This window comes from Prionailurus bengalensis, chromosome D3 (assembly GCF_016509475.1).
Source record: "Prionailurus bengalensis isolate Pbe53 chromosome D3, Fcat_Pben_1.1_paternal_pri, whole genome shotgun sequence".
Taxonomy (NCBI): Eukaryota; Metazoa; Chordata; class Mammalia; order Carnivora; family Felidae; genus Prionailurus; species Prionailurus bengalensis.
The window spans coordinates 37,852,155-37,872,873 of NC_057356.1; the positions used below are offsets into that span (position 1 = coordinate 37,852,155).

General features: G+C 36.6%; 1 protein-coding gene across 2 annotated transcripts in view; it reads left to right on the top strand.

Moving 5' to 3' along the window:
- The window catches only part of L3MBTL4 (L3MBTL histone methyl-lysine binding protein 4), a 450,084-nt gene that overhangs the window by 172,090 nt on the left and 257,275 nt on the right, over positions 1 to 20,719 (top strand). For both annotated transcript variants that reach the window (XM_043558331.1, XM_043558332.1), the window contains 3 exons: positions 1,443 to 1,534; positions 2,742 to 2,896; positions 3,968 to 4,044. In XM_043558331.1, the coding sequence (XP_043414266.1) occupies positions 1,443 to 1,534; positions 2,742 to 2,896; positions 3,968 to 4,044 (324 nt within the window). The remainder of the gene's footprint in view (positions 1 to 1,442; positions 1,535 to 2,741; positions 2,897 to 3,967; positions 4,045 to 20,719) is intronic.

Sequence of the window (20,719 nt, forward strand, 5' to 3'; positions counted from 1 at the left end):
TACAGGGAGGAAATTTGATTCACTGCATGTCATCTGTTTCAAACAAATCTTGGAAAACAGGGAACTATGAAAGAGAAGACAGTTTCACAATCTGCTTTCTTTTTTTCGGAATTGAAAATCTCATCTTTGTCTTTTGTTATGTGCTAGAGGACCTGGTGCTGGTAGATGTGACTGAAGCCTTTTTTATTTGCTGTGTGCTGGTGAGATGAGGATTTAATCAGTTGAGATGCCTGTGGGCCCATTTCCTTGCACAGCAGATTTCTGTATACAGTCTCCTGCTTGGATGTTAGAGTATTTGATGGCTGTGGCTCTTCTGGAGTCAGTATATAGTCATTTCATTCTACGTAACCAACTCAGAGTATCCTTGGGGGATCCATCCCTAAGACTGATGGCAGAATCCCTAAGATTGCTGGATTTCATGAAAGCTGGTCACAGGCTCATTCATTCAGTAGGTATTTATGGAGCCTTTGCTGTGTGCAGGCACTGGGGACAGTAAACCATCTGCGTCTTCATGAGGCTTTCATTCCAGAGGGGAGAGCAGTAATAAAGATAAGCTATAGTGTCAAGCAGTGACTGGGTTAGGGGACGGAGAGCTTGCTGAGGAAGGGCGTGAGAACATCACTTCCCATACACAGGTGGATGAAATGAGGGAAACCAGTGAGGCTCCTTGGCTAAGAAGCCTGTCAGAGAGAAAAGCAAGAGTAAACACCCTGGGGCTGGAGCTTCTGGCCACATTGAGAAATCTCGAGGCGATGAATGTGGCTGGAGCAGAGAAAACAAAGGCAAGAGGTAGGAGATGGAGTTAGGGGTCTAACCCTGGCCTTGGGGACTATGCAAGGAGTTTGACTTTTATTCTGTGTAACACTTAATCAGAAAATATTTATTGAGCCCCTCTTATCGGGGCAAGCACTGTGTGAGCCACTTTAAGGCATATGGAGAGGAGGAAAAGTAAAAAATGGAAACCCCATAAAGATAAACAGCAGAAATCTGGGGCTGCCAGATGGTCTTTGGATTGTGAAGGGGTTTCTGTAATTTCCCCAAGGGCTGGCACCCTGGATTGTTGCATCAGTAGGATCTCTGACATTCTCAGTGAGATGACTTCTTCAGGGTGATGATCAACTCAGGAACTTTGTCTCTTCCCTTTTTCCATGTTGGAAAGCCTTACTAAGAGATGAGACTCCCGTCAGGCTTCCAGGGTACCAGTTCCATATCTTAATGAGTTTAAAAAATTTGTAGGGAGTGGCACGCCTGATGGGAAGTCACAACAGTTTTGAATTTCATACGTTAAAAAACATTGAAACAATTTAGGGATTTTAATTTAAGTCTTTTGTGGTCTGCTAAAGGACATTGAATTAATGACAGAAGACTAGAGAAGGCTAATATATTTAATATGCACATGGTTACATCCTGTGGGTATTTTGAGCAATCCATATTTTTTTTAGGTTATAGAAAAGATAAATTTGTTTGGATGGATTACTTGAAGGCCTGCAAATTGCAAAATGCTCCCAAGAAATTATTCAGAAACCGGAGTTCTGTAAGTATTTTCTTCCTCAGTATAAATCAGATTTCCACTTGAACTTAAATGTCTTAAAATCCACTATATATTCTGTTGTATTTTAATCTTTTCAGAATCCTTAGTTTCCTATGACTTTTCTCACTTAATTTGTCAATTTCCTATGGTAATATCTTTTTTCCTCCTTTAAATTTACAATTAAATACTTTAGTCAGAGGCAGAGAGTTGAAGATTTTATATTTAAATCCTGCTAAAATTTAAAATGCCTTTTAGAAATGTTTTTTTCTTTTTGCTTCCAATGAGTTACTTGTTTCAACTTACCTTTGGTGTTTTGAGACTGGTAGTTATCACAGGTGGACTTTGAATAAACCCAGCTTAGTTGGATTTATGTGTAACAAGAAACAGGGTGACATTTCATACAGATTCAAGGGGCATATGAAGATTCGGGTAGAGCATACTCCTTATGCCCTGTGTCCCCAGCAACCTACCAGCTCTTCAGGAGAGAACGAGAGTAAGGGTGCAGAATAGATAGTGAAGAGATAGAAAAAAACTCTTCTTGTCCCAATATATTGTATGTATACTCTCTAAATCCCAGGACTGGCTAATTACACCCTACAAGAAGTGGAGTTTTATTATTGTAATGTTACAGTAAATCATAGCCCTTACTGGTTTTTAATATGAAAAAAAATATGTACAGATGCTACAAAAAGCGCGTTTGGATTATTTTTAAGTTTATTTGTGGATTAATGCATGTATTTCTTAAATATTGAGAAAGCCACTATTTTCAGATCTCATCAAAGTAAATGATAATTTTGGTGCTAAAGAGCCTGTCTTTACTACTTCTCCAAACTCTGATGTTTGGAAACTATTCAAAAGCCTACAAGGAGCAGAGAAAATTATTTGACACTCCTGCATTCAGTAAACATCATATTTTAAAATTAATACCATTTCTTCTAAGAACTGAAAAGGGAAGATGATAATGAGGAGGGAAATAAAAGTTTCCTGCATGCAAATGTAAAAGCTGGTTACCTGGGTTTTTGTTATGAAGGTTAACTTCGTTAACAGTTTACTGCAATATTATTACTAGCATTTGCTGGTTTCATTCCGGAGGGTAAGTGTTGATACCCCTTAGACTGTTCTGATGCTAAACCTAGAAGTTTTGACAGTGGCTCAGTCCTCTTTGGTGTCCTGTTTCTCTTTGTGCCTCTTCCGTCTGGTGCTGTGTTAGAATGGGCCAATGCCTAAAGAATTTCAGGTTGGAATGAAGCTGGAGGCCGTCGACAGGAAGAACCCTTCCTTGGTGTGTGTGGCAACCATAGCAGATATTGTTGAAGATCGCTTACTAGTGCATTTTGACAATTGGGATGATAGTTACGATTACTGGTGAGACACCAACGTGCGTTTTATTTTCGTGTGTTCGTGTTTGGTGTTAAGAATTTAATTTCATTCCAGTCCTGTCACCATTCTTTCTGTTCTTAGAGTAATGAACATCAGGAATTTAGTGACCAACTTCTCACTACCTTCTCTTCCACATGAATTGCTGAATTAAAGAACCCGAGAACCTTCTCCATTCTATGAGAGGTTACCTAATGAGGCTTCATCTGAAATAATATGACCAGTTCAGGGCCCTTCACTATAGTGTGTCTAGTTTGTGAGGGAAGTATTTCTATGAAGAGGAAGTTAAGAACTTGCAGTATTTTTTTTTTTCTGAAAAATGTTGAACTCAGCCTGTCATATTTTTTAAAGGGAAGATTCACAGGGAGAACGGAGGAGTGAATTATTTGAAAGCCTGTGGGGAGCAGAGAAAATGTATGCTACGATACCATTAAACTAACATTGCATGAGTTAAAAGGGTTTTCTGGGTAAAAACCTGAAATATAGAAGAGGGAATGGCAAAAATCATTTTTGTAGCGTTTCTTCACAGTATATCCTGAATAACCAACACGTCTCTGCCTGAGGCTGTGGTTCTTCATGTGCATGAAGGGGACCCGGTTTTCTTCTTTGAACTAAGATAAGAAGTAGAACATTGATTAATTGTTCTATGTGTCTTAGGTAGAATGGTCTGGGTTCCTTGAAACGGAGAGGGAGGAAATGGTAGGCATATGGAGTCTGATTGGTCTGTCTTATTAAACTCTGGGCCGGCCTATTAATATTTTTCCTTGCTGCTAGCAAGAAGTGGTGGAGGAAGCTTATTAAAATGTGCACTCCTTGGGGATATCACTGGCAGTTCGGGTTCTAGTCAAACACTTTTTGAAAATACTTTTAAATTTCAAGAGAGGTTTGGTCACTTAGCTTATAAAATACAGTGCTAAAAATTACTTCTGATTCTATTTAGCTACAAAATATTTTAGTTATGTAGTTCTATCTTCCATGGAGTAAGGAATGGTCATTACTCTTGGATTCTTTCTCTGGCACTGAGTCATATAGGCTCTGAAATAGAATCCTGTTTTGCAGGTGTGATGTAAATAGTCCTTATGTCCAGCCAGTTGGTTGGTGTCAGGAGAATGGAAGAACTCTGATAGCACCCCAAGGTGAGTGGACTGGCTGGGTTTTCTTCGAAGCATCTCTGTGTGAGTGGCAATGCCTGTTTTTGTTTTTGTGTATGCAAACCACATTTCAACACCAAGTGTGTGATAAAAATACTGTGCAAGATTCTATTGACCAAGTAACCCACATGTCTGAAATCTGCTCGTCTTTCCCATAATGAAAATGGACTCTGTTTATAAAGATATATTAGGTGGCCATTTAAAAAAAGGTTGCTAAAAAGTTTTACCCAATGAAATGAGTACCATTGCTGCAGATCCGTATTTCGAACTAGCTATTTCCGCCTACATACTTTATCTTATAACTTATGTTAATTCACTAATTGAGCCATAAGATTATTAAATACACTTAACTTTGGGGTTAAATGACAAATGGAGAAATCTAAAGAGTGAGAATTAGCGGTGAGTCTTCAGACTTGCCAGAACTCTTCACCACACCAACTTAATGGTTCAGCTAAACACCAAAGTAGGGACTTTTTCTAGTTATTTGTATTTTTTCTCACTACAGAAATAATAAGTATTTGGAGACTTTCTCTATCAAATTTATGTTTTATAATTTTAAAATCAGTTAGATACAGTGGCTGCATAAGCTTAGCATTTTTACAATAAGTATTCTAGGAGAAAACAGTTTCTTTCAATTAAAAATGTGCAGGAAGAAATGTAGAGTATGTAACATGCCATTCTAGAATGGAGCAGATATTTAGTGTTTTTATTTGAATGATTCTAGAATTTTACTGTGTTTTAATATTTTTTTCTTAATACAGAAAAATAATAAGGATTTGTCAGCAAAATGGCATGAAAAAAATTCAAAAACTAAAAACTAATCAACAAACCAAACCAAGCCAAATTTTAAAAAAACACAACCTATTTAAACTATCCAGTTAGCTAGAAAAGTTTTATCAAATGTGTAACATCTTCCCAAATTCTGATTTTGATACGCAGACAGATTTAGAGTTGTTTGTCCTATTTTTCTGTAAAACCGGCTAAAGTTAACTTTAGAGTAATGTTCTTCAAGATGAGGTGAAGTGTTTGTGAGATCTCAGAACATGTCGTTTGAGTTGGTGTGTCTGGAGGTAGAGCACACTCTGTTTCCCATTTCCTTTAGTGGAATCACTTCTCTGCTGCCTGTAGCTTGTTCTCACTAGACTTCATGGATAGAGTCTGTGGTTAAGTTCATCACCTCGTCTCTTGGCACTGTGTCAGTCGAGAAGTAGTCTGTGTAGTACTTTAAGAATTGTATGTCCAGAATCTTTATTTGTTTTAAATTTTTTGATGTTTATTTGTTTTTGAGAGAGAGAGAGAGGGAGGGAGAGGGAGAAGGAGAGGGAGAGGGAGAGAACGAGCGGGAAAGGGGCAGAGAGAGAGGGAAACACAGAATCCGAAGCAGGCTCCAGCCTCTGAGCTGTCAGCACAGAGCCTGACGTGAGGCTTGAACCCACTGACCGTGAGATCATGGCCTGAGCCAAAGTCAGATGTTTAACGGACTGAGCCACCGAGGCACCCCTGTCCTGTCCAGAATCTTTCCATCATTAGCGTGAACTGAGAATTGAGGAGGCAAAGCTCCCATACCCCAGATAAGGCCAAGGCTTGAAGGTTCTGCTTGATGGGAGTAAGAAACTATTTAGTTCATAAAGTGAATAAAGTATCAACCTAGGTTTGTCATTTTCCCCATGGAATTGATTGCATATACAAATACCATTACCACTCTGAAATTTGAGTAAGAGTTGTCCCCATAGACTAATTTAGTGATAGTCTATGCTTTAGGGTCAGATTTTCTTCCCTACGACTTAGGTTTAAAATTCTGAGGAGATTTTGTCCTGTTATACAATGTCTGAATTAGAATCTTTCAGTTAACCTACCTCTAAACCTTTTATACTTGTTGGTGTTTCTTTTACACATTACAGAGTGTTTTTATATAGTAAAATACTACCCTCCTCTAAGCCCCAATTCATACAACCCTTTGTTTCTCTGTAGCAAATTCTTTACCTACTTCTTTTTCCTACTGAGATATAATCCACGTATTATAAATTTTGCCTTTTAGTGTATAATTCAGTGGTTTTTAGTATACTCACAAGGTGGTACAACCATCACCATTATCTATTACCAGAGATTTTCATCACCTCCCAAAGAATGTCATCCTCATTTTCTTCTCCCTCTCAGGCCTAGGCAACCACCACTCCCTATCTCTATGGATTTGACTGTTCTAGACACTTGGCCACACGTGGAATCATAGAGTATGTGGCTTGTTGTGTCGTAGCTTCTTTGATTTAGTGTAATCTTTTCCGAGTTAATGTTGTAGCATGTCTCAGTACATCATTCCTTTTGTTTACAAATAATATTTTAGTGTGTAGATATACCACATTTTGTTTATGCATTCATTAGTTGATGGCCATTTGGTTTGTTTTCACTTAATGACTATTATGAATAAAGCTGCTGTAAACTTTCATGTTAACCTACCTCTAGGTAGTTTTTGAGTGATATGTTTTAATTTCTTTTGGGCATAATTCTAGGAATGGCATTGCTGGGTCATAAGGTAACTCTGTTTGAGGAATTGACAAACTGTTTTCCAAAGGGGGCCACACAGTGTACATTCCCACTGGCAACGAATGAGAATTCTACTTCCTCCACATCCTCACCAGTATGTTACTGTCTTCTTGATTACAGCCATCCTAGTGGGTAGAAGGTAGATCTCGTTGTCCTTTTGATTTGCATTTCTATAACGACTAATGATATTGAACATCTTTTACTGTGGTTATTGGCCATTTGTGTATCTTCTCTCAAGAAATATCCATCCAAATCTTTTGCCCACTTTTAAATTGGGTCATTTGTCATTTTATTATTGAGTTGTAAGTGTTCTTTGGATATTAGATGCTGCAGTTGTTTTCACTTTCTTGGTGGTTTCTTTTAAAGCACAGAAGTTTTTAATTTTGATGAAGTCCAATTTATCTGTTTGTTTGTTTTTTTTTTCCTTTGTTGTGCTTTTGCTAAGAAAGCACTGCCTAATCTTTGGTCACAAAGACTTGTCACTAAAGACTCTACTTTCCCTATTGATTGGCCTTGGCAGAATTATTGAAAAAACAGTTGACTATAGATACATGAGTTTATTTCTGGATTCTCAATTCTGTTGCATTCCTTTACATGTCTAACCTTAGACCAGTACCAGACTATCCTGATTACTGTAACTTTGTAGTAAGTATTGAAAATAGGAATTGTGAGTCCTTTAACTCTATTTTCTTCTTTCTCAAGATTGTTTTGGCTGTTCTGAGTCACTTGCAAACATATACCTATGAATTTTAGAATTAGCTTGCCAATTTCTGTCCAAAAAAAGTCAATGCAAATTTTGATAGGGATTGATCTGTATCAATTTAGGAATTAGCCATCTCAAAAATATTAAAATTTTCAGCCCATAAACCTGGGACACGTTTCCACTTCTATAGATCTTTAGTTTTCTTTCAATGATATTTTGTAGGTTTCAGTCTGTAAGTCTTATACTTCATTAAATTTGTTCCAAGGTATTCTGTTTTTTCTTAATTGAAGTGAAATTTACATGACACACAATTAACCATTTTAAAGTCTATAATTTAGGGGCGTCTGGGTGGCTCATTGGTTAAGCATCTGACTCTTGGTTTCAGCTCAGGTTATGATCTCACGGTTCATAGGTTCAAGCCCCACATCAGGCTCCATGCTGACAACCTGGAGCCTGCTTGAGATTCTTTCTCTCCCCCTCTCTCTGCCCTTCTCCGCTCAAAATAAATAAATAAACTGAAAAAAATAAAGTGTACAATTTAGTGGTAGTGTATTCAGAGTGTTATGCAACCACTAGCTCTCTAGTTTCAAAACTTCCAACACTTAATAAAAACGTTCTGTACTTATTCAGTAGATACTCCCCACTCCCTGCTCTCATCCCCTTGTAACCTCTACTCTGCTTTCTGTGAATTTGCCCATTCTTGATATATTATACATATTATATAAAAAAGAATCCTATAATACGTGTTTGTATTTGGCTTCTTTTACTTAGTGTAGTGTTTTCAATGTTCATCCGAGTTGTAGCGTGTATCAGTATTTCATTCCTTTTTACGATTGAATTCTATTCTATTGTATGTACACACGCCATGATTTGTCTGTCCATTCATCTGTTGGACATTTGGTTTGTACCTTTGGCTATTTTAACTAGTACTACTATAAGCATTCATGTACAGGTTTCTGTGTGGACATGTGTCTTCACTTCTCCTTGGTGTATACCCATTGTAGAATTGCTAGGTCATATGATAATTCTATGTTTAACATTTTGAGGAACTGACAACTGTTTTTTGAAGTACCTGTGCCATTTTAATATTCTCACTAGTAACATGTCGTAATTCTTACTTCTCAACATCCTTACTTCTCAAAGAAACTTGTTCTTTTCTGTTTTCTTAATTAAACCCATCCTACTGGGTGTGAAGTGGTATCTTATTGTGGTTTTGATGTGTACTTCTCTAATGATCAGTGATGTTAATCATCTGCTCATGTGGTTATGGGCCATTTGCATATCTTTTGAGAAATATTGATTTAAATCTTTTGCTTGTTTTTTAAAACATTGGGTTATATTTTTATTATTTATATATTATTTAAAAATTGTTTCCACTTACCTATATTGCATAAATGATTTACAGATGTCTTACCACATTCTATAGATTGTATTTTCACATTCTTGATAATGTATTTTGCCATAAAATAGTTTTTAGTTTTGATGAAGTCCAATTTATCTATTTTTTCATTCATTCATCATGCTTTGGTATTAAATACAAGAATCCACTGCCAAATTTGAGGTTGTGAGGATTTACCAATATGTTTTTTTCTATGGATTTTATACTTTTAGCTTTTATATTTGACTTGTTGATCCATGTTGATTTAATTTTTGTATATGAAGTAAGGTAGGGGTTCAGCTTCATTCTTTTGGATATGGTCCAGTTTAACCAGTGCCATTTATTTAAAAAGCCTATTCTTTCTCCATCACATGGTATTGGTACCATTGTTGAAAAGAAGTTGGCCACAGATATTTAGGTTCATTTCTGGATTCTCGATTCTATTCCATTGGTCTCTCTATACACCTATCCTTATGCCAGTATCATCCTATTTTTTTACTTTAGTTTTTAGAAAAATTTTAAGTTCACAGAAAAATTGGGAGGAAGGTACAGAGATATCCTTTATACCTCCTCCTTCACATATGCACAACCAGCTGCCAGTATCAACATTCCCCACCACAGTGATACATTTGTTGGAATTGATGAACCTACATTGACATCATTATCACCCAAAAGTAGATAGTTTACTCATGGTTCACTCTTGGTATTGTGCATTCCGTGGATTTGTACAAGTGCCTAAAGACATGTAGACCATCATTTTGGTATCGCACAGAATATTTTCACTGCCCTAAAAATCCTCTGTGTTCTGCCTAGTCTTTCTCACTCCCTGAATGCTTGGCAGCCAGTAACTTTTTTTTCTTTTTTTTGCTGTCTTTATAGTTTCGCCTTTTCCAGAATGTTCTATAGTTGGAAACATACAGTAGGTAGGCTTTTCAGACTGGCTTCTTTCACTTAGGAATATGCATTTGAGGTTCCTCCACATCTTCTCATGGCTTGATAGCTCACTTCTTTTTAGTGTTGAATAATATTCCACTGTCTGGTTGTATCTCAGATTATATATTCATTTATCGACTGAAACACATCTTGGTTGTTTTGATGTTTGGGTAATTATGAATGGAGTTGCTATAAACATCCATGTGCAGATTTTTGTGTGGACATGTTTTCAACTCCTTGGATAACTTCAAAGAATGATACTGTTGAATGGTATGGTAAAGGATGCTTAGTTTTGCAACAGCCTGCTAAACTATTTTCCAAAGTGACTGTAACACTTTACATTTCCACCAGCAACACTGAGAATTCCTGTTGCTCTACCTTCTCACCAGCATTTAGTGTTGTCAGTGTTTTGGATTTTAGCCATTTGAATAGGTGTATAGTGAGTGCCTTGTTGTTTTAATTTGCATTTCTCTGTTGACATATGGTGTGGCACATATTTTCATGTGTGTATTTGTCATCTGTAAGTCTCCTTTGGTGAGGTGTCTGTTAAGCTCTTTATCCCATTTTTTAGTTGGGTTGTTTGTTTTCTTATTGTCAAGTTTTAAGAATTCTTTGCGTATTTTGAACAAGTCTTTTATCATATGTATCTTTTGAAATATTTTCCCCTACTCTGTAAATTGTCTTTTCATTCCCTTGACAGTGTCTTTAGCAGAGCAGAAAATTTTAATTTTAATGAAGTCCAGCTTATTAATTATTTATTTCATGGATTGTGTCTTTGGTGTTATGTTAAAAAATCATCATGAACCCAAGGTCATTTAGGTTTTCTCCTATGTTATCTTTTAGGAGTTTAATTATTTTGAATTTCATATTTACATCTGTGATCCATTTTGAGTTAATTTTTGTGAAGGATGTAAGGTCTGTGTCTAGATTCTCTGTCCTCTTTTTTTTTTTTTTTTTTTTTGGTACGTGGGCATCCAGTTGTTCCAGCACCATTTGTTCAAAAGACCATCTTTGCTCCATTCTATTGCCTTTGTTCCTTGTCAAAGATCAGTTGACTATACTTTTGTGGGTCTATTTCTGGGCTCTCCATTCTGTTCCATTGAGCTATTTGTCTATTCTTTTGCTAATACTATGCTGTCTTGATTACTAACAAGCTTAGTTACATACAAGCATACTAGCTGTATAATGTCAGTCCTTCAAATTGTTCTTCTTAAATATTGTATGTATGTTCTGGATCTTTTGCCTCTCCATATAAACTTTGAAATATCTGACAATATTCACAAAATAACTTGCTGAGATTTTCGTTGGGCTTGCATTGAATCTGTAGATCATGTTAGGTAGAACTGTCATCTTGATAATATTGAGTCTTCTTGTTCATGAACATGGAATATCTCTCCATTTATTTAGTTTTTTGTTTTATTTCACAGATTTTTATAGATTTCCTCATTAGACCTTGTACATATTTTGTTAGATTTTATACATATTTCATTATTTTGGGTGCTAATGTAAATGGTATGATTTTTATTTCAAATTTCACTTGATCATTGCTGATATACAGAAAAGCTGATATTCAGAAAAACGTTTACATATTAACCTTGTATCCTGAAACCTTGCTATATCACTTGTTGGTTCCAAGAGGTTTTTTTGTCAGTGTCTTTGGGTATTCTGCACAGACATCATGTCATCTGTGAACAAAGTTTTATATTTTTCTTCCCAATCAGTATACATTTTGTTTCTTTTTTTGTATTATTGCATTAGCTAGGATGTACCACACTATTTTGATCACTATTGCCTTGTAATCAGTTTTGAAATTCGGAAGTGTGAATACTCCAACTTTGTTTTTATTTTTCAAGATAATTTTGGCTCTCTGTGTCCCCTTGCAGTTTTTTTTTTAACATGAAATTTATTGTCAAATTGGTTTCCATACAATATCCAGTGCTCATCCCAACAGGTGCCCTCCTCAATACCCATCACCCCACCCTCAATACCCACCAGGGAGCACCCTCCCACCCCCTATCAACCTTCAGTTTGTTCTTAGTTTTTAAGAGTCTCTTATATTTTGGCTCCCTTCTTCTCTAACCTTTTTTTTTCCTTCCCCTCCCCCATGGTCTTCTGTTAAGTTTCTCAGGATCCACATATGCTATCTGTCTTTCTCTGTATGACTTATTTCACTTAGCATAACACTCTCCAGTTCCATCCACATTGCTACAGAAGGCCATATTTCATTCTTTCTCATTGCCACATAGTGTTACATTGTGTATATAAACCACAATTTCTGTATCCATTCATTAGTTGATGGCCATTTAGGCTCTTTCCATAATTTGGCTATTGTTGAAAGTGCTGCTATAAACATTAGGGTACAAGTGCCCCTCTGTGTCAGCACTCCTGTATCCCTTGGGTAAATTCCTAGCAGTGCTATTTCTGGGTCATAGGGTAGATCTATTTTTCATTTTTTTGAGGAACCTCCACACTGTTTTCCAGAGCGGCTGCACTAGTTTGCATTCCCACCAACAGTGCAAGAGGGTTCCTGTTTCTCCACATCCTCACCAGCATCTATAGTCTCCTGATTTGTTCATTTTGGCCACTCTCACTGGCGTGAGGTGATATCTGAGTGTGGTTTTGATTTGTATTTCCCTGATAAGGAGCGACGTTGAGCATCTTTTCATGTGCCTGTTGGCCATCTGGATGTCTTCTTTAGAGAAGTGTCTATTCATGTTTTCTGCCCATTTCTTCACTGGATTATTTGTTTTTCGGGTGTGGAGTTTGTTGAGTTCTTTATAGATTTTGGATACTAGCCTTTTGTCCAATATGTCATTTGCAAATATCTTTTCCCATTCCATTGGTTGCCTTTTAGTTTTGTTGATTGTTTCCTTTGCAGGGCAGAAGGTTTTTATCTTCATGAGGTCCCAATAGTTCATTTTTGCTTTTAATTCCCTTGCCTTTGGGGATGTGTCAAGTAAGAAATTGCTGCGGCTGAGGTCAGAGAGGTTTTTTCCTCCTGCTTTTTCCTCTAGGGTTTGGATGGTTTCCTGTCTCACATTCAGATACTTTATCCATTTTGGGTTTATTTTTGTGAATGGTGTAAGAAAGCGGTCTAGTTTCATTCTTATGCATGTTGCTGTCCAGCTCTCCCAGCACCATTTGTTAAAGAGACTGTCTTTTTTTTCCATTGGATATTCTTTCCTGCTTGTTAAAGATTAGTTGGCCATACTTTTGTGGGTCCATTTCTGGAGTCTGTATTCTATTCCATTGGTCTATGTGTCTGCTTTTGTGCCAATACCATGCTGTCTTGATTACAGCTTTGTAGTAGAGGCTAAGGTCTCGGATTGTGATGCCTCCTGCTTTGGTCTCCTTCTTCAAAATTACTTGGGCTATTTGAGGTCTTTTGTGGTTGCATACAAATTTTAGGATTGCTTGTTCTAGCTTCGAGAAGAATGGTGGTGCAGCTTTGATTGGGATTGCATTGAATGTGTAGATAGCTTTGGGTAGTATTGACATTTTAACAATATTTATTCTTCCAATCCATGAGCATTTCTTTATATCTTCTTCAATTTCCTTCATAAGCTTTCTATAGTTCTCAGCATACAGATCTTTTACCCCTTGCAGTTCTATATGAATTTGAAGATTGGATTTTTCATTTCTAGAGAGATTACTGTTGGGATTTTGAGAAGGATTACACTGAATATTAGGGAGTAGTGCCATCTCAACAGTATTAAGTTTTCCAACCCATGAATATGAGCTGTCTTTTTACTTTTTTAGGTCTTTAATTTCTATCAGTGGTATGTTTTAGTTTTCATCATATAAGTCTTTCATATCATTGGTTAAATTTATTCCTAGGTATTATATTCTTTTAGAATGTACTAGAAATATAATTATTTTATTTATTTCCCTTTGAATTGTTTATTTCTGGAATGCAGAAAGCAGTTAATTTTATATCCTGAAACTTTACTGAGTTTATTAGCTCTACTGGTTTGTGTGTGTGTGTGTGTGTGTGTGTGTGTGTGTGTACGTGTGTGTGTACATGTGTACTCTATGGGATTTTATTGCATAGAATTGTGTAGTCTGTCAAGAGAACAGAAGTTCCAAAATATTAAAATTTCCAATTTGAATGCCTTTAATTTTGCTTCTTGCCTCGTTGTTCTGGCTAGGACTTGCAGTACAATGTCGAATATAGAAGTTAAAGTAGGCATTCTTATCTTTTTCCTAATTTAGGGCAGAAAAATTTCAGTCTGTCACCATTGTGCATGATGTTATCTGTAGATATTTATTACATGTCCTATATCATGTTAAGAAATTTCCCTCCCTCTTTTCTTAGTTTTGAGTGTTTTTGTCACAAAAGGATGTTGAATTTTGTCTAATGCTTTTTTTATATCTGTTGAGATAATTGTGTGGGAGTTTCCCCCCCCCCCATAGTTTCATGCTATATAATCATTTTTAATGTGCTGGTGAGTTTAGTTTGCTACTATTTTGTTGAGGATTTTTGTATTGATGTTCAGAAGGAGTATTGGTATTTAGTTTTCTTGTTATGTCTTTTTCTGGTCTTTTCATTTTTAAAATATTATAAATGGAATTGTTTTCTTAATTCATCTTTAGATTATTCATTGCTGTTGTGTAGAAATATAATTTATTTTTGTACAATGATCTTATATTCTGAAGCTTGCTGAATTCATTAGCTCTAATATTTTCTGTGTGTGTGTGTGTGCACGCGCGCATGTGTGTGTATTCCTTAGAATTTTCTATATGCAAAATTGTGTCATCTCTAAGTAGAGAAACATTTACTTCTTCTTTTCCATTTTGGATTCATTTTATTGGTTCCTTTTTTATCTGGCTAGACCTTCTAGTGCGTTGTTGAGTAGTAGTGGCAAGATCAGACATCCTTTTCTTGTTCCTGATCTTAGGGGAATACTCCGTCTCTCCACACAAAGTGTTGTGTTTGCTGAGAATTTTTGTAGATGCCCTTTATCAGATTGAGGAAGTTCCTTTCTGTTAGTGGTTTGTGTTATCATAAAAGGGTATTCCTTTATTCTATTAATATGATATTATTATATTTGCTTCTTTTTATATGCTGCATATGCTTTTTATATGCGTGTGTTCCTGGGATAAATCTCATTTACTCTTTTAAAATGTATTTATTCCTAAGGCTGCTAAGAGTGCTAAGGAAAAGCAGGATAAACAACAAGTGAAATGTTTAATTTTTTTAAATGTTCATCCACAGTATGAATACTTGTTTCTAGGAGGGAATCAACTGTGTCATAAGGGGGATTCTTCTTGTGGTGTTGCAGGGGATTGGCCCTTCATGGTCACAGGACCACCTTGGACCACAGAAAGTTTCCCATTTGGTGTGGTGATAAAACATAAGTAAATCAGCCTCTTAATCAAAGTATGAACAAGAGAGTAGAGTATAATGAAAATATATGCAGAGGAAAAGTAAGAAAAAATTGGGTGACGGCAATTAGAAAGTAAACAAAATTGCTTAAAGCTTGTGATGGATCATGAGTATGCTGGCCTGTAGGTTTATGTGAAAACTCGAGTGACCGAAGATGTTAGGTCCCTATTAACTACACAAGAAGGAAAGGTTTGAAACCACGGATGGTAGAAGGGGCCCTAAAACATGAGAATATAATGCTGTGTACTCAGGTAATCCACAAAGGGGAATTTGGTGACAAGGCTGAGGCTAAGACTGCTAATAATTTATATTTATATTCATATGCACACATATGTATTATAACTTATGTCATATATATTTTGTACTTATATATGTACTTTTAGGGTTTGAACATAGTAAAAGATAAAAAGAAATTAACACTGGTCTATATGAATGATTTGTTTCTGTTAGTGATTTAGTGCCACAACTTGTTAGCTGTAGTTATTTTAAGTGAATTGATATTTTAAGCATCATTTACGCCCATAGATTTTTACATTAAGTTTTATTTTATGGTTGTAATTACATCGTTGTCAGAAGAAAATGTATTGACTATATTTGTTACAGTTTTTTATGCGCGCGTATGCGCGCGCGCGCGCGTGTGTGTGTCTGTAATTGCACATCTGAGAACGATTAGGGCGCTTGAAAGTAGAACAGTGTGTACTGATCTGTCTAGTTGTCCCTGGTGTATACTCAGATTCTCATAAATTCCGGATAAAAGAGCCTTTTCAGAGGGAGAAAGAGAAGGGAAAGGCCAGTTTTTAAAATGAGTGAAGTATAAAATGTAAAGGTGCTTTTCACTGATATAAATTTAATCCAAAGCGTTGTTACATATTCTATTCAGTGTCTTTCCGGAGAGGACTAAAATGTATGGGCTTCTTTTCCTTCAGAGGAAGCAATCTGCTGGAATTGTTGTTGAAGTTACAAAATGACAAGAAGGTGTCAGGTAGACGCCTCAGCATTTGAGGGAGAGAACCCTTTCCAGAAGGGTTGTTGGGTCTCATAGTGAGCTTTTGAGCTTCATCTGGCGGTGAGCAGGCAATGTCCAGTTAAGAATCACCTCCTTACCAACAGAGGCAAATCTCATCCTTTTGTTGAAGTAAAATCCCCAGTAGCATAGTTTTAGATGGTTCATGGTATAGTCAAGTCTGTACGGTTAAAAATTAGATCTATTAAAGAATATTAAATAGATTATCTGTGGAAAGTTATATTCTTTGCTTTTTTTAGTTATTTTGAATGGTATTGCTATTTAAAAGTGACTCTGAGTTTGCTTTTTTTGTAATGTTTGTGAAATTCCTACTGCTCTCCATTGCTCAGTGTGGCTTTTACCAGTCAAAACACTATTGTGAAGACTTTTCTCAACAGTGTGATTACTTGTGTGAAAATCTGTTGGCGCAGTCCATGACGGGAGCCACCACCCCATCCTGTCTCCTGCTCAATTTGGACAGGGGGACAGGAAGCCCTGCAGAACCAGAATGGCTGTGAGGGCTCCTCCGATCGGCAGTGGGACCACGTCCCCCAGGAAGGATGACAGTCCTGCACGGAGCGCCTCTGCAAATGCAGACTGCTGCTCACATTTGAAGCACACTCTGCGACCAAACTCACATTCAGTTCAAACATCTCCACAAACATCTCCGTAGTGACTTCTGTGCTTATAGAATGGAAAGAACCAAGTAAGCATAAAACATGCTGAAGGAAGGGATCTGTTTTTGTAAAACGCTATTGAGATGTGATTCACACACTGTACACCTATCCATTTATAGCGGATATACGCTGTCCATTTACAGTATACAGTTGGTGGTTTTTAACCTATTTACAGAGTTGGGTAACCATCACCAAATTTAATTTTAGAATGTCTCTATCACCCCAGAAAGAAACCCTGAATCATTTAGCTATTATCCCTCAACCCTCCTTTCCCCTCAGCCCTTGGCAACCATTAATCTACCTTCTGTCACTGTAGATTTGCCTATTCTGAGTAGTTCATGTAAGTAGAATTATGTAACCTGTGGCCTTTCATGTCTGGCTTATTCACTTAGCATAATAATGTTAGAGCTCATCCATGTGGTACCGTGGATCAGCACATCAATGCTTTTTAATTTCAAATATTATTTCATTACATAGATAAATCACAATTTGTGTATCTGTTTATCAGTTAATGGGCATTTGGGTTTTTTTTTTCCCACATTTTGGCTATTTCGAATAATACTGCCATGAACATTTGTGTAAGAGTTTTTGTGTGAACATGTTTCCAGTTCGCTTGGGCATATACTTAGAGTGGAGTTGCTGGGTCATGTAGCAATTCTACGTTTAACTTGCTGAGTAATTGCCAGGATCTTTACCGCAGGAGCCGCACCATTTTACATTCCCCTGGGTAGTGTGTGAGGGCTCCAGTTTCTCTATATCCTTGCTAACACTTGTCTGTGTTCTTGTTCATAGCCATCATACCGACTGTGAAGTAGAATCTTATTTTTGGATCTCATTTTTCTTGAATGCCCAATATTACTTCACACATTTATCTGTTTTCATAGCAATTTTGTGAAGATTTTGTCAATAATTTCAATTTCATAGTTGAAGGCCTGAGGTGCAGAGAGATCAGATAACTGGCCCCAGACCTTTCACGTGATGTGAAGGGGATTAGGTGGCAGGCCTCGTTAGTTCACTTCAGGAATTCCTCTGCCTTTTCTTCTTCCCCACACTACTTATAGTCTCCCTGCACACAGGCTCTACAATGGAAGGAAACATTTCAGTAGCTCACTGGGAACACAGGAGAAGGAGATGTAAGTTCCAGCTCTGTGTGTGGACACCTTCACACTGGAAGCAATGTTGCATCAGTCTTTGAAGGATGTGCAGAATTTCACGTAAGAGATGGAATGGAAGAGTTAGATAGAAGGAATGGTATGCACCTCCTTAAAAAAGGAAGTTTCTAGAAAGTTCAAATTATGGGCCTATGAGTAATGTGCTGGGCTGCAGGGTAGGGAGGGGGAAGAGAGGGACAGGAGGTGATGGGTGATTTAGAACATTAGGCTCAGACTGCTGTGTGATTGGCCTTGTTAATGTCTTTATTGTATTTAAAATTGGAAATAATTTGAAAGATTCAGAAGTCACAATAGCAAAAATAAACTCCTTGCAAACCATTTGAGGTTAAATTGCCAAGATGAAAGTTTTGCAAAGGTCACCCAATAACAATCCTCTACGAAACACAAATGAGCAGATTTAATCCAGGATCACATGTGTTTACTTGTCATATCTCTTTAGCGTTCTTTCATCTGCAGCGGTTCTTCATCTTTCCTTGACTTTTATGAACTTGACACTTTGGAAGAGTACAGGCCAGTTGTTTTTTGTAACGTGCTTCTCACTTTGGGTTTGCCTGATGTTTCCACAGGAGTGGACGGATTATGTACCAGGGGAGGAATATTCCAGAATTAATGCATCCCCTCAGGTGGATGCTAATCCCCTGCTAATGTTAACTTTGATCACTTGATTGAAGTGGTGTGTGCCACTTCTCCACTGCAACTTTGCTTTTTCCTTTTGTAATTAATATATATTTGTGGGAATTGACGGTGAGATTACATAATTATACTATTTCTCATCTATCACTCACTAGTTTTTAGCATCTATTAATGTTCATTGGATGAATTAGTTGTTATGATATTTGCCAAATGGCGATTTTCTAATTACATTATTTCCTCTACATTTATTAGCTTATTTATTTATTCATTTTTTTACATATAGTTGTGGATTCCTGCCTTATCATTGTGCTATAATATGTTACTATCGTTATACAGGACCTTGGTGGGGGAGGTGGAGTAGAAACGTCGGTGAGCAGCCTTCCTAGACCCAGGGAACTGACAGTTTACTAGAGACTGTTGGTGAGTTTATAAATAACTGTTATAGATGATAGCAAGGAAATTAGTCAAAAAAATAATACCTGGCCAGAAGAAGAAAGAAGTGCCTCATGGAGAAAATTATATGATGATGTGCTGCTCCATAGCAAATTACCACACTTAGTGGCATAAAACAAATGCACACTTAGTGGCATAAAACAACACAAAATTGTTATCTTATAGTTCTGGAGGTCAGAACTCTGAAATGGGTTTCACTTCAGTTTTGAAATATTAATAGATTCGTTAATTACTAATTAATAGAGAATTAGTAGTATGGGTAGGTTGAAGCCATGTTGTAAAAGATCTTTAAAAAGCTAGAATGAGGAGTTTGTAGTCACATCTATGATATAAATATGTTTAAGTATTTATTTGGCAATAATGCACCAGATTAAAGGAAGACCATTAGGGAGATTGATTGTATGTGAAAAGAAGGAGTAGAGGCTAGGAAGATGTTAAAATACTTTGGGATTTCTACTTACCTGATTTGGCAAATGACTGAAGAAGAAGACATATATTAGCTCTTTATTCGGAGTTTCTTGTGGTCTGGAATGCTTGGAATTGATGGGCTAGGGAAATAAATCTGGTTCCTGACCTTTTATTCTTGTAAATATCATGTTCTACAGTAAATACATGTTAATGTGATAGCAAAAAGCCACTCAAAGCAGAAAAAAAACTGCACTTGAATATTTTGCTAACTGTGGGACAGTTTTCTGTGGCCATCTGATACAGTGTGTCATATTATGTTATGTTATTGTGCCTGTGCCTCAGGTAGACATTCTCCTACCAGAGGTCCCATAAGACATTGCCATACTTCCCCCAATAGGTGATCATGCCACTGCAGCATATATCATGATCCTCTCTCTTGTTCTTTAACTTAATTGGAAATCGTATCATCATTTCCCCAAGGCTTTTCATAGAAAGTGAATTCCCTACACAATTCTACAGAGACATTATAAAAGGATGGTATTCTGTTCTCTGTCTCTGTAAGAGTGTTCAGTCAGCTAAATTCTCTTTATGAATCCAAGTTTATTTTTATCATTGAATCCTTATAAATAATCACCAATGAAGTGAAGCTGCGGACTTACTAGAAGTCAAAGTTATTTAAAATAAATGTTAATTATATTTTATTTTCATAAAAGTGCAGGAAATTTGTAAAATTGAAATGTAATAATGTATACATTGAAGTATTGATCTCATCACTAGATAGAGCTTGCCATTATTATTGTTGTTTTTTCAATCATCTTGTCTTTTTATTTGATTTTATACACATAATTTAAACACTAGAATTATGATCTTATTGTTCATTTCTCCCCTTTACTTGAAAACATAATTTGAATATATTTACTTATCTTTAAATAGTCTTTGAAAACCTAGTTATTAATGACTGCAAAATTAGATCTGAGTACACCACAGTTTATTTTGGCTTATTTTCTTTTGTATTGGACATTAACTTTTTCTAGTTCTTAAATAACAACAGACATCCTTTTAATTTTTTTTCATGTGTATTCATTTTTGAGAGACAGAGACAGAGCATGAACTGGGGAGGGGCATTGAAAGAAAGGGAGACACAGGATCTGAAGCAGCTCCAGGCTCTGAGCTGTCAGCACAGAGCCCGACGTGGGCTCGAACCCACAAACCGTGAGATCATGACCTAAGCCGAAGTCAGATGCTTAACTAGTTGAGCTGCCCAGGCGCCCCAAGAAGACATCCTTTTAAAGAAATAGTTATAAATGTTGGTTATTGCTTTGTGGCTGTTTTAAGTGGAGTTAATGGGTTACAGAGGATAGAAACAAGTTTTA